We start from the raw sequence: 18,026 nt of genomic DNA, 5'->3' as shown, positions 1-18,026 counted from the left end.
ACACTGTTTCACGACGCATCAGTGACATGACAGGAGATGTTTTGAAACAATTACTGCTTCGCATGCAAGCCAGTGAATTCTATGCGTTACAGCTGGATGAGTCAACAGACGTGGCGGGCCTAGCACAGCTCCTGGTATATGTCTGTTACGTTTATGGGGGGTCAATTAAGGAAAACATCCTCTTCTGCAAACCAATGGAAACCAGGACAACAGGAGAGGATATTTTTCAAATGGACTTTGGTGGTCAATATGTGTTAGTATCTGTACTGATGGCGCAAAAGCCATGACAGGGAGACATAGTGGAGTGGTAACGCGCGTGCAAGCTGTTGCTCCCGACGCCACTTGGGTACATTGCAGCATCCACTGAGGGGCTCTTGCTGCCAAGGGAATGCCTGACTGCTTGAAAGACGTTTTGGACACTACAGTGACAATGGTTAACTTTGTTAAAGCAAAGCCCCTGAATTCTCATGTATTTTCTGCACTATGCAATGATATGGGCAGTGACATGTAACACTTTTACAACATACAGAAGTGCGCTGTTTATTAAGGGGGAAAGTATTTACACGTTTTTTGGAATTGAGAGACAAGTTTAAAGTTTTCTTTACTGACCATAATTTTCACTTGTCTGACCGCTTACATGATGACGAGTTTCTCACACGACTGGCCTACCAGTCGGGGTGATGTTTTTTCTCGCCTGAATGATACGAATCTGAATCTAGGATTACAGGGACTCTCCACAACTATATTCAATGTGCGGGACAAAATTGTGGCTATGATTAAGAAGTTGGAGCTCTTCTCTGTCTGCATCAAGGACAACACACAGGTCTTTCCATCATTGCATGATTTTTGTGTGCAAATGAACACAAGCTTACCGACAATGTCAAATGTGATATAGAGAACCACCTGAGTGAGTTGGGTGCGCAATTAAGCAGGCACTTTCCCGAAACGGACTAGTCAAACAACTGGATTCGTTATCCCTTTCATGCCCTGCCTCCAGTCCACTTACCAATATCTGAACAAGAGAGCCCCATCGAAATTGCAACAAACGGTTGTGAAAATTGAATTTAATCAGAAGCCACTGCCAGATTTCTGGATTGGGCTGCACTCAGAGTATCCTGCCTTGGCAAATCGCGCTGTTAATTAAGACACTGATGCCCTTTGCAACCGCGTACCTATGTGAGAGTGGATTCTCGGCCCTCACCAGCATGAAAACTAAATACAGGCGTGTGTGTGGAAAATGATTTAAGACTGAGACTTTCTGCAATTCAACCCAACATTGCAGAGTTATGAGCATCCTTTCAAGAACACCCTTCTCATTAACCTGTGGTGAATTATTCACAATTTTCGATTAACTTCTCTAGGATAGGGGGCAGCATTTTCACGTTTGGATGAAAAGCATACCCAAGTTCAACTGCCAGCTACTCATCCCCAGAAGATAAGATATGCATATTATTAGTAGATTTGGATAGAAAACACTCTGAAGTTTCTAAAACTGTTTGAATCATGTCTGTGAGTATAACAGAAATTATTTAGCAGGCGAAACCCCGAGGACAAACAATTCAGATTTTTTTTTTTTTTTAGGTCACTCTCTTTTCAATGGATTTTCATTGGGAATACAGATTTCTAATTGACCTTCTTGCAGTTCCTACCGCTTCCACTGAATGTCAAAAGTCTTTAGAAATTGGTTGAGGGTTTTTCCTTTGTGTAATGAAGAAGTCCGGCCATCTTGATTGTGGTTCACTCGAAGTGTCCTGTTTGTTAGAGGCGCGTGACCAGAAGGCTAGCTACAGTTTGTTTTAATCCTGTATTGAACACAGATCATCCCGTTTTCAATTTTATCGATTATTTACGTAAATAAATACCTAAAGTTGTATTACAAAAGTAGTTTGAAATGTTTTGGTAAAGTTTACAGGTAACTTTTGAGATATTTTGTAGTAACGTTGCACAAGTTGGAACCGGTGTTTTTCTGCATCAAACGCGCCAAATAAATTGACATTTTGGATATATATCGATGAAATTAATCAAACAAAATGACCATTTGTGATGTTTATGGGACATATTGGAGTGCCAACAACAGAAGCTCGTCAAAGGTAAGGCATGAATTATATTTTTATTTCTGCGTTTTGTGTCGCGCCTGCAGGGTTGAAATATGCTTCTCTCTCTTTATTTACTCTGTTGCTATCCTCAGATAATAGCATCGTTTGCTTTTGCCGAAAAGCCTATTTGAATTCTGACATGTTGGCTGGATTCACAACAAGTGTAGCTTTAATTTGGTATCTTTCATGTGCGATTTAATGAAAGTTAGATTTTTCTAGTAATTTATTTGAATTTGGCGCTCTGCATTTTTACAGGCTTTTGGCCAAGGTCCCACATATCCCAGAGAAGTTAACAAATAAGGTTTTATATGTGAGATGGTTAAATAAAGAGAAAATTATAGATTATTATTATATTATTATTTGTGCCTGGTCCTATAAGAGCTCTTTGTCACTTCCCATGAACCGGGTTTTGACAAAAACTCATTATTATGTTTAATAAATGTAATGTATAGTGTTTTTTATGGCAGGCTTACAATGATGGCAAAAAAAACATTTGAGAGTGCGCTGACCCTGGTGCTAGAGGGGGTACGCAGCTGGAGGTTGAATGTTTGAAGGGGTACGGGACTATAAAAAATGCGTGAACCACTGGGCTAGATCATGTGATCATGGCAAAGTAAACTCAGTTGCACCATGGAATAACCGATAGAGACTACAGCCATCACTCCTATCAGTTCTGGATAGAGACCACAGCCATCACTCCTATCAGTTCAGGATAGAGACTACAGCCATCACTTCTGTCAGATCAGGATAGAGACCACAGCCATTAATCCTATCAGATCAGGATAGATACCACAGCCATTAATCCTATCAGATAAGGATAGATACCACAGCCATCACTCCTATCAGATCAGGATAGAGACTACAGCCATCACTCCTATCAGTTCAGGATAGAGACCACAGCCATCACTCCTATCCGTTCAGGATAGATCCCACAACCATCACTCCTATCAGATCAGGATAGAGACCACAGCCATCAACACAGCTAGTCTCACCCTGTGTTCCTTGATCAGCCTCTCACTCCCCATGCCAGCCAGGTGTCTGTTCTCTCTGGTCAGCTCTGACTGACACTCCTGCATGGAGACCATTAGCTTGCTCCGTTCCACCTCTACCTTCAGATGCAGCAGATGGTAGGGAGCCTCTGTCTGGACATCCTGAGAGAGGGGGAAGGAGAGAGGGAGTTAGGAACTCTTTCAGTCTCATTCTTAACCTGAAAATATTATATTACTATACGATATAAACAAGATGTGACAGTCATATGACTATTCAGGACCGACAAAGTGCACAAGACATTGAAGGGGAATGTGATAAGAATACTTGGATCTTGGAACTGTGAAAATAGAATATTTCTACATTTGCAGGCTTTGAATGATGATGCTAGTACCATACCTTTCTGTCAACATGGCACTAACCTTCCAGTGTTTGTGCAGTTTCCTGACTGTCTCCTGCTGACTCTGCTGCTCCTCCTTAGGCACTATGTCTGTCAGTTCATCACAGGCCTTCAGGAACGCATCGAGGACCTGCCGGTCCAGCTGCCCAAAGAACTCCTGCAAACATTGACAGAGATGTCTCACTGAGATTGTCATAATGTCCACATGACTCCACACCTCCGCCCCTTGTGCTTCTCTACTGAATCCCCAGTCCAGACTAGCCTGGTCCAGATCTGTTGTGCTACACAGCCAAGTCCTATGGTCATTGTCAGATCTGGTTTGTCCAGATAAAATACAGTCTAAATCTATGGTCCTAGCCATGACGCAAGCTCTTGCTCTTACCGTGTGTTTTTTTAGCAGGTCTTCTGGGTTGCCTCTCTCATTTAGAAAAGCCTGAGCGACTTTCAGCACCTTCTCCAGCTCGCCACGGGACTCATCAAACCTCTTCATTAAGCGGCTGTTGACCTCCACATGATTCCTCCACTCAGTAGACTCCTCGATCATTGCCTGTGATACACAAATACAGACATACTCACAAGCAATTCTCATCACCCATCACACAAGTTATTTTGAATTGATCTGAACTGAACATGCGCTAGAAGGCAGCTACGTCATTCTGTCTTCTTCACATTATTATCCTCTATCAAAGCCCCATGATTGATTGATTGATTGATTGATTGATGTTCTCTCCTTCAATCATTTCCTCTATCAAACTGTTACACACAACCCATTAAGTGTTGTGTTATGGTACTGTACCTGTGAGGAGGCCTGGAGGTCGGCGGCTCTCTTCTGCAGCAGGGCCATGTCCAGGTGCTGTAGGGTCTTACTGCTGTCCAGGGTTCTCTGGACACTCTGATGGTTATTCTCTATCACAGTCAGACATTTCTTACAGCTCTGGGTGAAGGTCACCAGCTCCTGGAGAAAGAGGAGGCAGTGAAGTGTGAAGAGACATTGTGTTACTAATAATCAGTGTGGGGGCAGGTAGCCTAGCGTTAGGCAGGTAGCAGTTGAGACCTTTGGGCCAGTAACCAAAAGGTTGCTGGTTTGAATCCAGGTGAAAAATCTGCAGGTGTGCTCTTGAGCAAGAGTTTTGTGGAGATCCTGCTCCTAAATACAAACAGTACCAGCACCCAAAACTAGAATCAGAACCTATTTCAGTCCAAGTCAAGAATTTAACATTTTAGTCACTTAACCCTAATTGCTCCTGTAAGTTGCTCTAGATATGAGTGTCTGCTAAATGACTAAAATGTTAAATTCTTGACTTGGACTGAAATAGGTTCTGATTCTAGTTTTGGGTGCTGGTACTGTTTATATTTAGGAGCAGGATCTCCACAATACTTTTGAGCTAATATTCTATAAGAGGACCAGGAGCTCAAGCAGTTGAACATTTGTGGTGCCAGTTTTCAGCACCGGTGAGCTCCTAACCAAGTCAAACACTGCTAATAATGACATAATGGGTCAACTAAGCAGCATGACGTTCAATTAAAACATAACTTCACAGTTACTCCCTGTAGATGATTCATGTATAAAATGTATCTACAATAGAACAAGTCCGTCTAATATTGTAGTATGAAAGGCAAGTAACAGTAACTCAACCAAATCCAAACTCTAACCATCCTCCATGCAGTTTCCTCTCTCGTTACATTCAACCCCTGACCAACCTGTGTTTAGTTGAATACACTGATTGTAAGTCCCTCTGGATAAGAATGTGTGATGTAATTTGTCACCTGGCATTTCTGTTTGAAGTCCCCGTGGGCCTCCGAGTCCCTGGAGCAGGTGATGCGGCTGGCCTTCTCCAGGGCCTGGTAGAACCCTGTGATGTTCTTCTCCATCTCCTCCAGAGCAGGCAGCAGGGACTGGGCATCCCGTAGCAGCGGCAGGGACCGCTCCTTTATCTGACGGGAGGAGGACAGGGGGGAGGAGGTCATGGGGGTAATGCCATCTGGGGAGGACTATACTAAAGATGGCTGATCAGAAAGACAATGTGATGACGTGGAAAACTGATAGGATTTGCAAAAAGTCATCAACATATGGGCATTGTCTTTTCTTTTTTTTTTACTCAGCTTTCAACCTAAGAATTCAAACAGGAACAGGTGAGATGGAGATGGATGGTCACCTTGCTCATCTCCTCCTTGATAGAAGCCATGACAGCCAGCATGGTAGAGACCTCCTCCGCGGGCGTGTCTTTGATCAGCAGCTGGGCGGTGCGGCTGGCTGTCTTACAGGCTGCCTCCATGGCCGGGACCTTGTTCTTGATGTCCTGGCAGGATGTAGTGAATATAGATCAAACATGGGTACTCTTTTCCTTACTTTTACCAAGGCCCATATTCATAAAGCCGTCTCAGAGTAGCTGCTGATCTTGGATCAGTTTTGTGAATCAAATGACAGGGAGGACCTGATTGTAGAGCAGCACCTCTATTCTGATATGCTTCGTGAATATGTGATTGATAGACATCGTAACACTGTGAGCCAAGCTGAACACTTTATTGAGAGTTCCTTCAAGTTTGATAGAAAAGCACTGTGTACGTTCTGTACCTCAACATCTTGAACGAATGTCCTGACGTTCAGGAAGGACACTTGGACAGGGGCAGTCATCTTGTCGTTGGTTGCATCCATGAAGGTTTTGAGAGTAGCGATACAGTCCTGATAGTCCTGCTTCCACTTGTCCACCTCGTCCACTCTAGCATACTGCCATGGAAACAGATGAGCAGGGAATAATAATGATGACAAGCTTTTCTTTATGATTTGAGCTGTGCTTATAAAGTGATGCAGAGATATTTTATGACACCCGAGTTTCACAGCCTAAGAATTGTATCTAGTGGTTAGCCCTGAGGCATGGCTGTAGGCTCCTATGGTATCTAGGAGTCCACAGCCATGTTTCAGGGCCAATCGTGTGGGATGCTTCTTAATAATCATAATCTAGGTGTGCAGAAAACAGGAGATTTTAAACTAATTTACATGTTTGACTTTAACAAACAGCTCCCTCCACCTCCCGTTGAGAATGAGCAGCTGCTGCTTCAAGTCTCTGGAGACAGTCTCATCGCACGTCTCAATCAGGAAGTTCCCTGCATCGTTCATGTCCAGGTGCTGCTGGATCCAGTGAGGAAGGTTCCGGAAGAAGTCCTGTGGAGGGGAAAAGAAGAGAAAAACTCAAACTCTACACAATTGATAGCAACAGTTTGTAAGCATAGAAGATTATTTAAAGGGGCCAACAGTCAGCTTTGATGACGTAGTAGGTGTCTACACAGTAAGGAAGAGTATGTAGGCTCAGCGCTTCACAGGAAATTATGTCCCATAGAGCACATCAATCCAATAAGAAGAAGGGAAAGGGAAGTGAAAATGTAAGCTGAGATTATCTTTATTCCATGCCCACAATGGTCAAAACATCAGCTGTTGACATGGAATAAAGATATGTTTTGGTCTTCCTGATACGTTTAGCCTCAAGCTCACCCGTTTGTCATTCTCTGACTGGTTGAGCATCTGCTCTGCGTCCTCCAGCCAGGCCTGCAGTCCGGCCACCGTACTGCTGTACTTCTCCCAGTTAGAGATGACCTCCTCCAGCATGCTACGGACGCTACGCACCTCCACCGACAGGTTCCTCCACTGGGCCGACGCATCCGACAGGAACTTACCCACAACCTCTGCTTCCTCAGCTGGAAAGAAACATCATGAAATTAGGTCTCTCTTCAACATGACATATCATTTTTTTGTGGTTTACTGGGTCACCTCCTAAATTACTCAAGATCTTATTAAAAGAGCCCAGTACAGTGAAGTTTCGAGACCCTTGAATACATAATTCAAGACAGTAAGGAATTTTCATTTGCAGTGTTGCACATTCAAAGACCTACTTACAGGTAATTGTCTTTGAGGAGGAATATAGAGTAGTTAGTGAACAGACAGGCACTGTGATGTTATCAGATTTCTTGGATTTTTAGTCAGACCAGTGAACTACTAGTGCAGAGTCAATCGAAGGCTAGTGTGGACACCATGTTACCTATTGTTCATCAGTACCAAGTTAATCTAGACACCTTTCTTACAGATCTTAATGCCTAGAATATCAAATCAACAGTTATTTATGTATGTGTGCCCTCTCTGACAGACAATACAATCAATCAAATTACATCTGAGATAAAACACGGAAAAGAAAAACAATCTTACCTGAACCATCAGACTTGACGTAGACATCTGCAGATTGCCTGAGTGCCTTAAACGTTGTCTCATACTGTTCGAAGAACATGTGTCCCTCGATGAAGGTCTGTTGGGAATGATGGTGAGATTAGCATGGAATTATCATGAGGATAGAATTGGAACAATATCCATGGAAATGTTATGGACAAAAATGTACGCTGTCTGAGTCCACAAACTTAGCTTGGTGGTCCCAGATCTGTTTGTGCTGTCTTGCCAACTCCTATGGTCATTGTCACGCCAAACTGATCTGGACTGATCTGGCTACCTCAAACCAGTAGCAACGAATGAATAGGTCAACTTACAATGTAGCTCTGTAGCAGTAGTTCCACAGAGTCACGGCGGCCATATTTGATGATCCAGGACTTGAGCTTAGACTCAGCCAGGATGAGAAATGCCATCAGACGATACTTGATCTCCCAGAATTCCAGTTTGATCAGGTGGGCATAAGATGATGTGGACACGTAATTGAATCTGTTGTAAAAAGTTGAAGATCAAACGGATCAATATCCATCTTATTTAAAGGGATACTTTGGGATTTTGTCAATGAAGTCAGATGAACAAATGGATACCATTTTTATGTCTCTGCAACCAGTATGAAGGAAGATAAGAGTTAGTTACGCGAGCCAATTCTAACTAGCATTAGCACAATGACTGGAAGGCTATGGTATCTACTAGCACGCTAACGCTAGTTAGCAACTTCCTTCAAACTACACACGCAGACAAAAAATTGTATGTCATATTTATATCATAGTTCATGTCATATTTATCCCAGATATGTTTGTGCTGTCTTGTCAACTTATGTTTGTCAAGTCAACGACCATAGGATTTGGCGTACAGCACAAACATATCTGGAATCAGGCTAAAATTGTCCAGACATTAGTGTAAACACTGAGATAGAGTTGACTGATGTAGGACTGACCTTTCGGCCATGTCTTGGAGCTGTTCGGGGGGGACAGGGACCCCGTTTACTGATCCGTCTCGGTGGATCTGCTGGAACGTCTGTTTGTGGGACTCCAAGTTCTTCAGGATCTCCTGCAACACACAAATGCCCATATCCACAGTCAGACACGTGCACATACACAGTAGATAACAAACAATGTGAGTTCTCATTTAGACTCTGGTGCATCAAAAATAAAATAGTCAGTTGTTAGCTTTTTTTATTTGATCAACAAAATTACAAATTGTGGGATTTGCAGTACCTTCTTACTAGGCCTACCCAAGGATAGTTTTACACCCATATGGATTACTGAATCTGCTCTTGTTGAATACCTTGTGCTGTTCCAGCTTCCTCTGGATCACATTAGCTGTCTCTTCATGAGCTTGTTGGATGGGAATCTCCTCTCTCAGGGCGATCTCAGCTCGATGCAGCAAGGCTCCGATCACCCCCAGGGGGACAGGCAGCCACTTATCCAGATGGATGTGCCAGTCCAGGAGCTAGTATAGGTATATATTACATATCCCAAGTTTTGAGCAGGTGCTGGATATCAAAATTAATTCAGAAAAAATGGGGAAAAGAGACTCTGCACACTGCAATCTACGCTTCCATGTGGTTTATTAGTGACACATTTGTTTCAACCACTCAGGTCTTCTTCAGGTCCCCAATCCAAGAGGCAGGTTGGCATTCACTGTCATGAATCTAGCGGTGGAGGCAGCTCTGCAGAGTGGTCACTACCTGGCACAGTCACAACGTCATCAAATCTGATTTTAAACCTAACCTTAACCACACTACGAACACTTATGCCTAACCCTAACTTTAAATTAAGACCAAAAAGCACATTTTTGTCTTCATACATTTTTACAAAATAGACTATTTGGATTTTGCAGCAGGCCTTTCTAACGGAAATCACTCAGTTTTGCCTTTCGGACAAGATTCATGACAAACCATGTCAACCAGAGTCCAAGACCTGAAATAGACATCCATTACAGCCTGAACAGCCAGTACAACCAAGGCATTAACATGAACCACACTGTTCGAAAAGCAGAGGGTCAGCAAAAATCATCCACTCCAGATCACAGTGGTATTCTGCTCTCAAACAAACTATTAGAGAATAGTCTATCAACTGAACAAAACCCACTCTGTTCCGCTCTCTTCAAAACTCTTCTCCCCTCTTAATGAGCACTCATTCAAAGGCTTGCGCCTCACTGAACACTCAGTTTTTTATGAAAGCTACAATTCTGGGGACCCATTCTTCCTTGCAAGGGCAAGTATTAGTCTAACTAATAAACATACAGCAAATTACAAGTCTACAGAACAAAAATAACAGGTTATTGTCTATTTATAATGCTCTTTTCGGGCCTGTTTCCCAGCCTAGTCCTCGACTAAAAAACTAGTTCAATGGAGATTCTCCATAGAGTATGCTTTTTAATCCAGAACTACATTAGGTTTAACCCCGAACTACGGTAGGATTAATCCAGAATTAGCGTAGGATTAATCCAGAACTGCAGTTGGATTAATCCAGAACTACAGTACATTTAATACAGTACTAAAATTGGATTAATCCAGAACTACAGTAGGATTAATCCAGAACTACAGTAGGATTATAATCCAGAACTACAGTAGGATTAATCTGTGTCTGTGAGTCTGGCCCATAGATTATGTGAGGGTGTCAGACAGTGTTACTGTACCCTGTTTGGGATGGTTGTGAAGAAGTCTGGTGGAATATCGATGTACATAAGAGTTGGCTAAAGGACATGCAATATGGCTCAGGCTAGTTGTGCAGGGGTCCACAGACAGTAATACACTGACTCACCGTGCTAGAGACGTGTTCCCACGCCTGCTTGACCAGGGCCTGGTCTACAGACAACTTCCCATCTTTGTGTACCGGCTGCAGCAGCGGCTCTGTCTGCTTCTTCTTTATCTCATACTGCACACGGAAACTCTTGAAGCCCTGAAGCAAAGTAGAAACACGAGTATTAGAGGTGCTACAACCAATGTTCCCTGAAAAACATTTTGGCACTGAGCAAATTTCAGGTCTGCTGAGCGCAAACTTGAACGTTGTGAAAATTCTGTACACCTTCCAGCGTGCGTTTACTGTGAACACTGAGGCTGTAACCGCTTGAAGTTACAGTTTTAACAGCTGCCAAGTACGCTACTGTGGCTATTAGATCATAATGTAGGTCTACTAGAGTGGCCTACCACCAAAAACAATGGAGAACATGCATCCCATAACATTGTAACAGTAAAATACTGTAGCTGTTGTACCATTCAGCCAATAGTAGCAGTCAATGTTTGGTGTTTCATGTAGGCCTACATTCCATGAGACTTGAAAAAAACATGCAGGGCTTGACATTAACCTGTTTATAACCACTTGTCCTTCAGACAAGGAGGTGACTGACAATGTTGTGTTGTTTGATGCAAGAAAACACTTTACAAAATACAATACCATTATTATAGAGAATCAGACAAATGATGCTGACTTTTTGCCTATTGGCTACTTAGCTTATTCAAGCCTCTTTCAAAATACAACACTGCCCCTTTATGACAAAAATAAGCAGTTTACCTGACTCGCTTTTCAAAGATGTCTAGAAATGTACAAATGTTTTGTGCTCTATTGCTGACTACACGTTATCTATAACTGGGTTAATAACTCACTATGCAATAGAATCCTACACTGATGCATTTTGTCTACAACAAGTTCTCTTGCATAGTTCGTTTTGTTTCGGAATGTTATATTGAAAGTGGCTAATATTGTGTTGATTGGGTCAACATTGCCACAGTAAAGGGAATTGTTGATAGTGTTAACTAACGGGGGAAAACTCTAGAAAGTTGAGTGAAGTTCAATCTCATGCTTCTCTCTGTGGGCTGATATTTGTTCTACGCGGCAGTCCCCGGGGAGCTACGCAGCAGTCATGGGGCTACTGCGCGCCCTCCCGCAACTTAGAGGAAACGTTGGTTACGACCCAAGAACCTTCAAAACAAATAAATGAGGTAGTATATAACACATGAACATAGGGCTGTCAGATATGGGCTGTTCTTAATAGTCTTTCCTTGATTTCTAGTGCCTTCTCTCCACCTCAGCGAGGACACGAGGATACAAGAAATTGAGGAAAGATTATTGAGAAAGAGTCATGTGGAGTTTTATGGAGCGCTGTCACCTCCCTCTTCACCCCCTGGTGACCTGGTACTTAATCTATCATAATATTAGCCAGCTACATGTAGTTTGAGATGTGGTTATTGGTTACTAGATCACCTGGTACTTGTCGGTGATGTTGCCCTCTGCCTCCTGCACCTGCAGCACGTCTCTTTCCAACTGTTCCAGCCACACCTTCAGCTCCCTCAGAACCTTCCGTTCTTCTCTCTGTAACACCTCATATTCAGGTTATACAATGCATCATCACTCATCCTCTCTCAACCCCAACAGAGTTCCCAATAAACAATATAATGTGAAACTACTCCTTCCAAATTAAATTCCAGTACTACAGCAAGTAAGATTCAAAGAGAAAGTCACAGGAGTCTCTGTCAAACATACCTGGAGCATTTGCTCTATATCTTGAGGAACATACTATCCAGGAAAGCAAGCCACATGAAGAGATGCAAACAACACAGAAAGGCATTAGTGGCAGAGAGAGAGAGAGAGCAAAAGCAGAGATAAAACAGTACACTGTAGACAGACACTACACTACACAGCACCATGGCAGGGATGGACTTACCTGTAGGTTTGGGATAGAGTGTGCAAAAGTTTAAATGTAGCGAAGAAGCAGCTTCAAATGCCACAGGAAAGATAACATAGACAGAGAGATGGAGTGATGGAGTGAGTGGTATGACAGAGAGATGGAGAGATGGAGTGATGGAGAGATGACAGAGAGATAGAGAGATGGAGTGAGTGGCATGACAAAGAGATGGAGAGATGAAGTGATGGAGAGATGGAGTGATAGAGTGATGACAGAGAGATGGAGAGATAGAGAGATGGAGTGAGTGGCATGACAAAGAGATGAAGTGACAGAGAGAGAGAGAGAGTGTATTACATAACACACAATGAGGAAAGTAAGATGATTGATGAGTTCATGCAATGATTTTTTTTAAATAAGAAGAGCTGAAAACACAAATACAATAACAGCTTTTGCACTTACATGTACAAATTACCTCGACTAACCTGTACCCCCACACATTGACATGGTACCGGTACATAGCCTCGTTATTGTTATTTTATTGTGTTATTGTTTTTTTTGTTTTTTTACTTTAGTTTATTTAGTAACTCTATTTATTGAACTGCATTGTTGGTTAAGGGCTTGTGAGTAAGCATTTTACGTTAAGGTTGTTTGGTGCATGTGACAAATAAAATGTGATTTGAATTGATTTGATAAAAGTTCATAAAGCATTGCAACACTAAGTGTGCCGTTATTAGTTAGCCATGTGATGTTGAATATACCGTAGCATAGGATTAAAGTACAACAATCATACTGAAAACACAAATAAAGTAACAGATACAAGAATACAGTAGAAGATACAAGAATACAGTAGCAAAAACAGGAACACAGTAGCAAAAACAAGAATACAAACACAGATTAAAGTACATAAAGCATAAACACAACACTGAGTTTGCCAATACAGTCTTAGACTCAGGACTTCAGTGAATATAGTTAGGTACCTCTTCTTCCTGCCCATCTGTCTCAGAGTGGTGGGGGTTGGGATAGTGCTTGAGGAACTGAGCAACATATGTCATAATGGACTTCTCATCTGGTTTATCTACATCCACATCTGCAGAGGAAGACAGAGAGAGAGAGGCTGGTGTCACTAGTAGCAATAGCAACTCAACACTGACATCAGGGCTATCCATCCAGCCAGAAAACTACAGTCAAACTGCAGTCAACTACCAATGAAGTACCATTTATTTATTTGACCTTTATTTAACTAGGCAAGTCAGTTAAGAACAAATTCTTATTTTCAATGACGGCCTAGGAACAGTGGGTTAACTGCCTTAATCTGAAACGACAGATTTTTACCTTGTCAGCTTAGGGATTTGAATTTGCAACCTTTCGGTTACTAGTCCAACACTCTAACCACTAGGCTACCCTGCCACCCCAACCATGACTGTATGCTCCTTCAGAATAGTATGTCACTTGTTGTAATTCCCAAATGATACATTTGATTTGATTTGACATGTGTGCCCTGAAGGAGGATACATTTAGCATTTACTCTGACACTCTGATATCTAGTTATAAATGTTTGCTCTCATCTCCATCTCCGACCTGCTAATTGCGAAGGGCCATGATGAAAACAGAAAGGTTTATTGCTGCAGAGCTGCTGTCTGCATCCTTATTTCCAGACGCATCAACGACACATTCATGAAATGAAATACCCATAAAAAATAAATTAAAAACATTGCGTAATCTTCATCAAAACTTATATTTCATACAGTTCTGTTGGAATTACACAGTTCAAGATAGAAGAGAAGTGAAGATGCATTGTTGCTGCCCTATACACCAGCCAGAGCAATGGGGAGGAGTGAGGGACTGTGAGCTTATTTTGACAAAGCAATTTATTTTTCATTATAAATAGATGGGTAGAGGTAGGAACCTTCTGGGTCCAACAGGCGTGGTATGCCCAGCTCGTTCTCGGCCAATGAGAAGGCTTCCTCCAGGTTCTCCCGGTTGCTCCTCCTCCTCACCACCTCCATGTCCACCAGATCTGGGCGGATGGCATGGACCACAGAGTGGAACGCCACACCGGTACGCCAACTGGCACCAAAGTCCTTTACCTCGATGCCCTGACCACTTGGGACAAGCAGAATAGCACGTTTACAGTGGGGTAGTGGCCGAGCACTGTTGAAATTATAATTCTAAACAAAATACAGACAGTTTGGCTTCCCTTACTCTTGGCTGACAATGGTGGTGGTCAGTCAAGAGTATGCACACACACACACACACAGGCAAATAAATCGACCACCCCAGCAGGCTAAGCTGGTTGACAAAATTATGTTGGGTTGTATTGACATCATTTTAACCAGTTTTGCCCACTTAGTTACAGTGGCATAATGTACATACTGGGGTAATAGTTACAGTGGCATAATGTACATACTGGGGTAATAGTTACAGTGGCATAATGTACATACTGGGGTAATAGTTACAGTGGCATAATGTACATACTGGGGTAATAGTTACAGTGGCATAATGTACATACTGGGGTAATAGTTACAGTGGCATAATGTACATACTGGGGTAATAGTTACAGTGGCATAATGTACATACTGGGGTAATAGTTACAGTGGCATAATGTTCATACTGGGGTAATAGTTAGAGTGGCATAATGTACATACTGGGGTAATAGTTAGAGTGGCATAATGTTCATACTGGGGTAATAGTTAGAGTGGCATAATGTACATACTGGGGTAATAGTTAGAGTGGCATAATGTACATACTGGGGTAATAGTTACAGTGGCATAATGTTCATACTGGGGTAATAGTTAGAGTGGCATAATGTACATACTTGGCAGCGGTGCTCTGTACCCATCTGAGGAGGGCCTTCTTGGCGTTGCCCTGGAACTTCTTGGGTACCACCTCCCTCTTCAAGGCGGGACTGCCTGTCTCTGAGTTACTGGCCATGCTGTCCACTGAGGAGGTACTGCTGGACAGGGCCTCCAAGGCTAGCAGGTTACTGGTCAACTCCTCGATCTGACAGAGGGTCAGGAATTAGAGCAAACATTGCTGCGAGTGACCATGGCAACATCCAACAAAAGGGTTCTACCTGGACCCCAATAGTGTTCTCCTGCAGATACAACAACACATTACCTGGAAGTAGAGGATGACAGTCCAAATCAACCCCAGGACAATGGATGGTCGACCATCTGCTATGTCAGTGGCATGGATGTTGACTAGCTTGATCTGTTTGGAAAGAAAACCCAAATTGAACTGCAATTCAAAACATGTCATAAAATGAACTTTCTGGGAAATGCAGATATACATATATACATGGGTGCATTCTGAATGAATCTTTAACAAATAAAGGCATTTGTTGATTGAGTGGGGCCACTGCCATAATAATGGAGAATTTATGATTTTCTTTCACAGACATCAATATCAGCTCTCTAATAAATCAAATCAAAGTTGATTGGTCAAGTACACAGTTTAGCAGATGTTATAGAGTGTGGAGCGAAATGCTTGTGTTACTAGCTCCTGCTGCTTTTGCAACAGCTAATGGGGACCCTAATAAAATACCAAATACCAAATACCTAAAAGTGCAGTAAAATGCCAAACTAGTACACAAATATTACATAATAAAAAACTAGAAACAAGAAATCAAGAATGTCAGAACGAATCCAATTAACAACCCCAATAACATTCTGAGATTAGGCATTTATAGAGCGGAAGCGTGTGAGGCAGAAACAGCTAGGCTCAACGGAGGAAAATGAAAGATGTACCGTTCTCATCAAAAAGGAAGGAGGACCAAGGCACTCTTCATATAATAAGTTAAAATGCCTTTATTTGCATGCCATGTTCAATGGAAACAAAGCTTAAAAACACTGACACGTTCTGGCTGCATGCTCAATTTAACAGGACAGTAACAATGAAGCCTCCAAAGTTTGAGTCAAAATACATACAAAATGCATGAAAGTCTTAAAGCACCTGGTTGGTGGCAATACAGTAATCAAGATGCACTATGAGGAAAAGAACGGCTCAACCAAAGAATATCTAGGAATACACACCGTGCATCAAACAAGAGGAATGCATACAGTATATGTGTGTTTTACAGGCAGCCACTGACCGGGGATCCTCGGTACACAGACTGAGGTTAGAGGTCAGGCATGGTGAGAGAGGGTTACAATAAGAGATATGCCTCAGAGAAATACAAACTGAGACAGGATGTTCCATCCATAGGGCCTTGCATAGATACATCTCTTCATGCAGAGCCTTCATTTATCTACAGTGCCGTGAAAAAGTAGACGCCCCCTTTCTGATTTTCTCTATATTTGCATATTTTCGATACTGATTGTCATCAGATCTTCAACCAAAACCTAATATTAGATAAAGGGAACCTGAGTTTTTTTCCCCGCCAGATATAAATGGGACCCATCTCATCCAAAAAGGTGACTCAAGTTTGCCAAAAAGCACCTGGAAGCACCTGGTGATTGTAACGGCTCTCGTTGGTAGAAGGAAGAGTGGACCAAAGCGCAGCATGGAAAGTGTTCATGATACTTTATTCAAAAACACTCAAACAAAAATAACAAACGTGAAAACGAAAGCGAACAGTTCTGTCAGAAACAGACACTAAACAGAAAACAAGACCCCCCAAATAGAAAATTACAACTTATATGTGATCCCGAATCAGAGACAACGATAGACAGCTGCCTCTGATTGGGAACCACACACACGGCCAAAAACAAAGAAATACTAAACATAGACTTTCCCACCCGAGTCACACCCTGACCTAACCAAACATAGAGAATAAAAAGGATCTCTAAGGTCAGGGCGTGACAATGATCATCAAGATTTTTTTTCTTTTTCAATTTTTTGAATTAACCCCCCTCTTCGGAGGACAAATATATTTTTTGTTTTATTACAGCTTTTCTGCTACATATGCATTTTACAAATACATTTTACATATACAAAATGCATACACATTTTGCATACACATTTTGCATACACATTTACATACATGGTACTTCTATATAAAGCAGTCACGTAACAATAATACATTATCAATCATAAGCTCTTTAATCCCACCCCTCAGCCAGTCTCAGCCCATCCCACCTATCACCATAGACCACCCTCGTTTGGTTTCCATGTGCCATATATTTTTAAATTGTGCTGTGATGTTTTACAACATTTTTGCACCTTTTTAATGGTATAATATTATCCAGAGATTGTGAGCTAAAGATGAAAACCTTTCCTACGAGTATTATTATATTATTATTTGTCTGACTATGGCTTTCCAAATCAACCAACCCTGCTATTTGTAAGGTTAATTTTAAGTGAAAGTTGTGATTTTTTAACCATTCCTGAACCTGTGACCAGAAACAAGCTACATAGGGGCAATGCCGTCATCAAGACTCTTGGAAGAATGTTCTATGGACAGATGAGTCAGAAGTATAACTTTTTGGATGACATCGGTCCCATTATGCCTGGCGAAAACCAAACACTGCATTCCACAGTAAGAACCTCATACCACGGTCAAGCATGGTGGTGGTAGTGTGATTGTTTGGGGATGTTTTCCAGCCTCAGGACCTGGACGACTTGCCTTAAAACCTCAATGGGCTAGGGGAAAGTATTTTTACGTCCAGATGAAAGGTGTGCCCAAAGTAAACTGCCTGTTGCTCAGGCCCAGAAGCTAGGATGTGCATAGAATTGGTAGATTTGGATAGAAAACACTCTAAAGTTT

At 42.1% G+C, this 18,026-nt stretch overlaps 1 protein-coding gene across 15 annotated transcripts in view; it reads right to left on the bottom strand.

The window, feature by feature from the left end:
* The window catches only part of LOC129813153 (nesprin-1-like), a 156,460-nt gene that overhangs the window by 101,588 nt on the left and 36,846 nt on the right, over positions 1–18,026 (bottom strand). For 9 of the 15 annotated variants that reach the window (XM_055865385.1, XM_055865396.1, XM_055865394.1 and 6 more), the window contains exons 5-25: positions 16,413–16,433; positions 15,440–15,532; positions 15,138–15,322; positions 14,229–14,425; positions 13,300–13,409; positions 12,181–12,213; positions 11,902–12,018; positions 10,462–10,599; positions 8,981–9,145; positions 8,631–8,743; positions 8,014–8,182; positions 7,682–7,778; positions 6,974–7,176; positions 6,482–6,646; positions 6,059–6,211; positions 5,640–5,783; positions 5,251–5,418; positions 4,280–4,438; positions 3,866–4,030; positions 3,506–3,640; positions 3,089–3,247 (exon numbers count right to left, since the gene is read on the bottom strand). In XM_055865385.1, the coding sequence (XP_055721360.1) occupies positions 3,089–3,247; positions 3,506–3,640; positions 3,866–4,030; positions 4,280–4,438; positions 5,251–5,418; positions 5,640–5,783; positions 6,059–6,211; positions 6,482–6,646; positions 6,974–7,176; positions 7,682–7,778; positions 8,014–8,182; positions 8,631–8,743; positions 8,981–9,145; positions 10,462–10,599; positions 11,902–12,018; positions 12,181–12,213; positions 13,300–13,409; positions 14,229–14,425; positions 15,138–15,322; positions 15,440–15,532; positions 16,413–16,433 (2,889 nt within the window). The remainder of the gene's footprint in view (positions 1–3,088; positions 3,248–3,505; positions 3,641–3,865; positions 4,031–4,279; positions 4,439–5,250; positions 5,419–5,639; positions 5,784–6,058; positions 6,212–6,481; positions 6,647–6,973; positions 7,177–7,681; positions 7,779–8,013; positions 8,183–8,630; positions 8,744–8,980; positions 9,146–10,461; positions 10,600–11,901; positions 12,019–12,180; positions 12,214–13,299; positions 13,410–14,228; positions 14,426–15,137; positions 15,323–15,439; positions 15,533–16,412; positions 16,434–18,026) is intronic. The other 6 variants (XM_055865383.1, XM_055865389.1, XM_055865390.1 and 3 more) reach the window with 6 other exon arrangements.

This window comes from Salvelinus fontinalis, chromosome 16, assembly GCF_029448725.1.
Source record: "Salvelinus fontinalis isolate EN_2023a chromosome 16, ASM2944872v1, whole genome shotgun sequence".
Classification (NCBI taxonomy): Eukaryota; Metazoa; Chordata; class Actinopteri; order Salmoniformes; family Salmonidae; genus Salvelinus; species Salvelinus fontinalis.
Note: the sequence above shows the minus strand (reverse complement) of the source record. Positions and strands in the feature narration are given on the sequence as shown.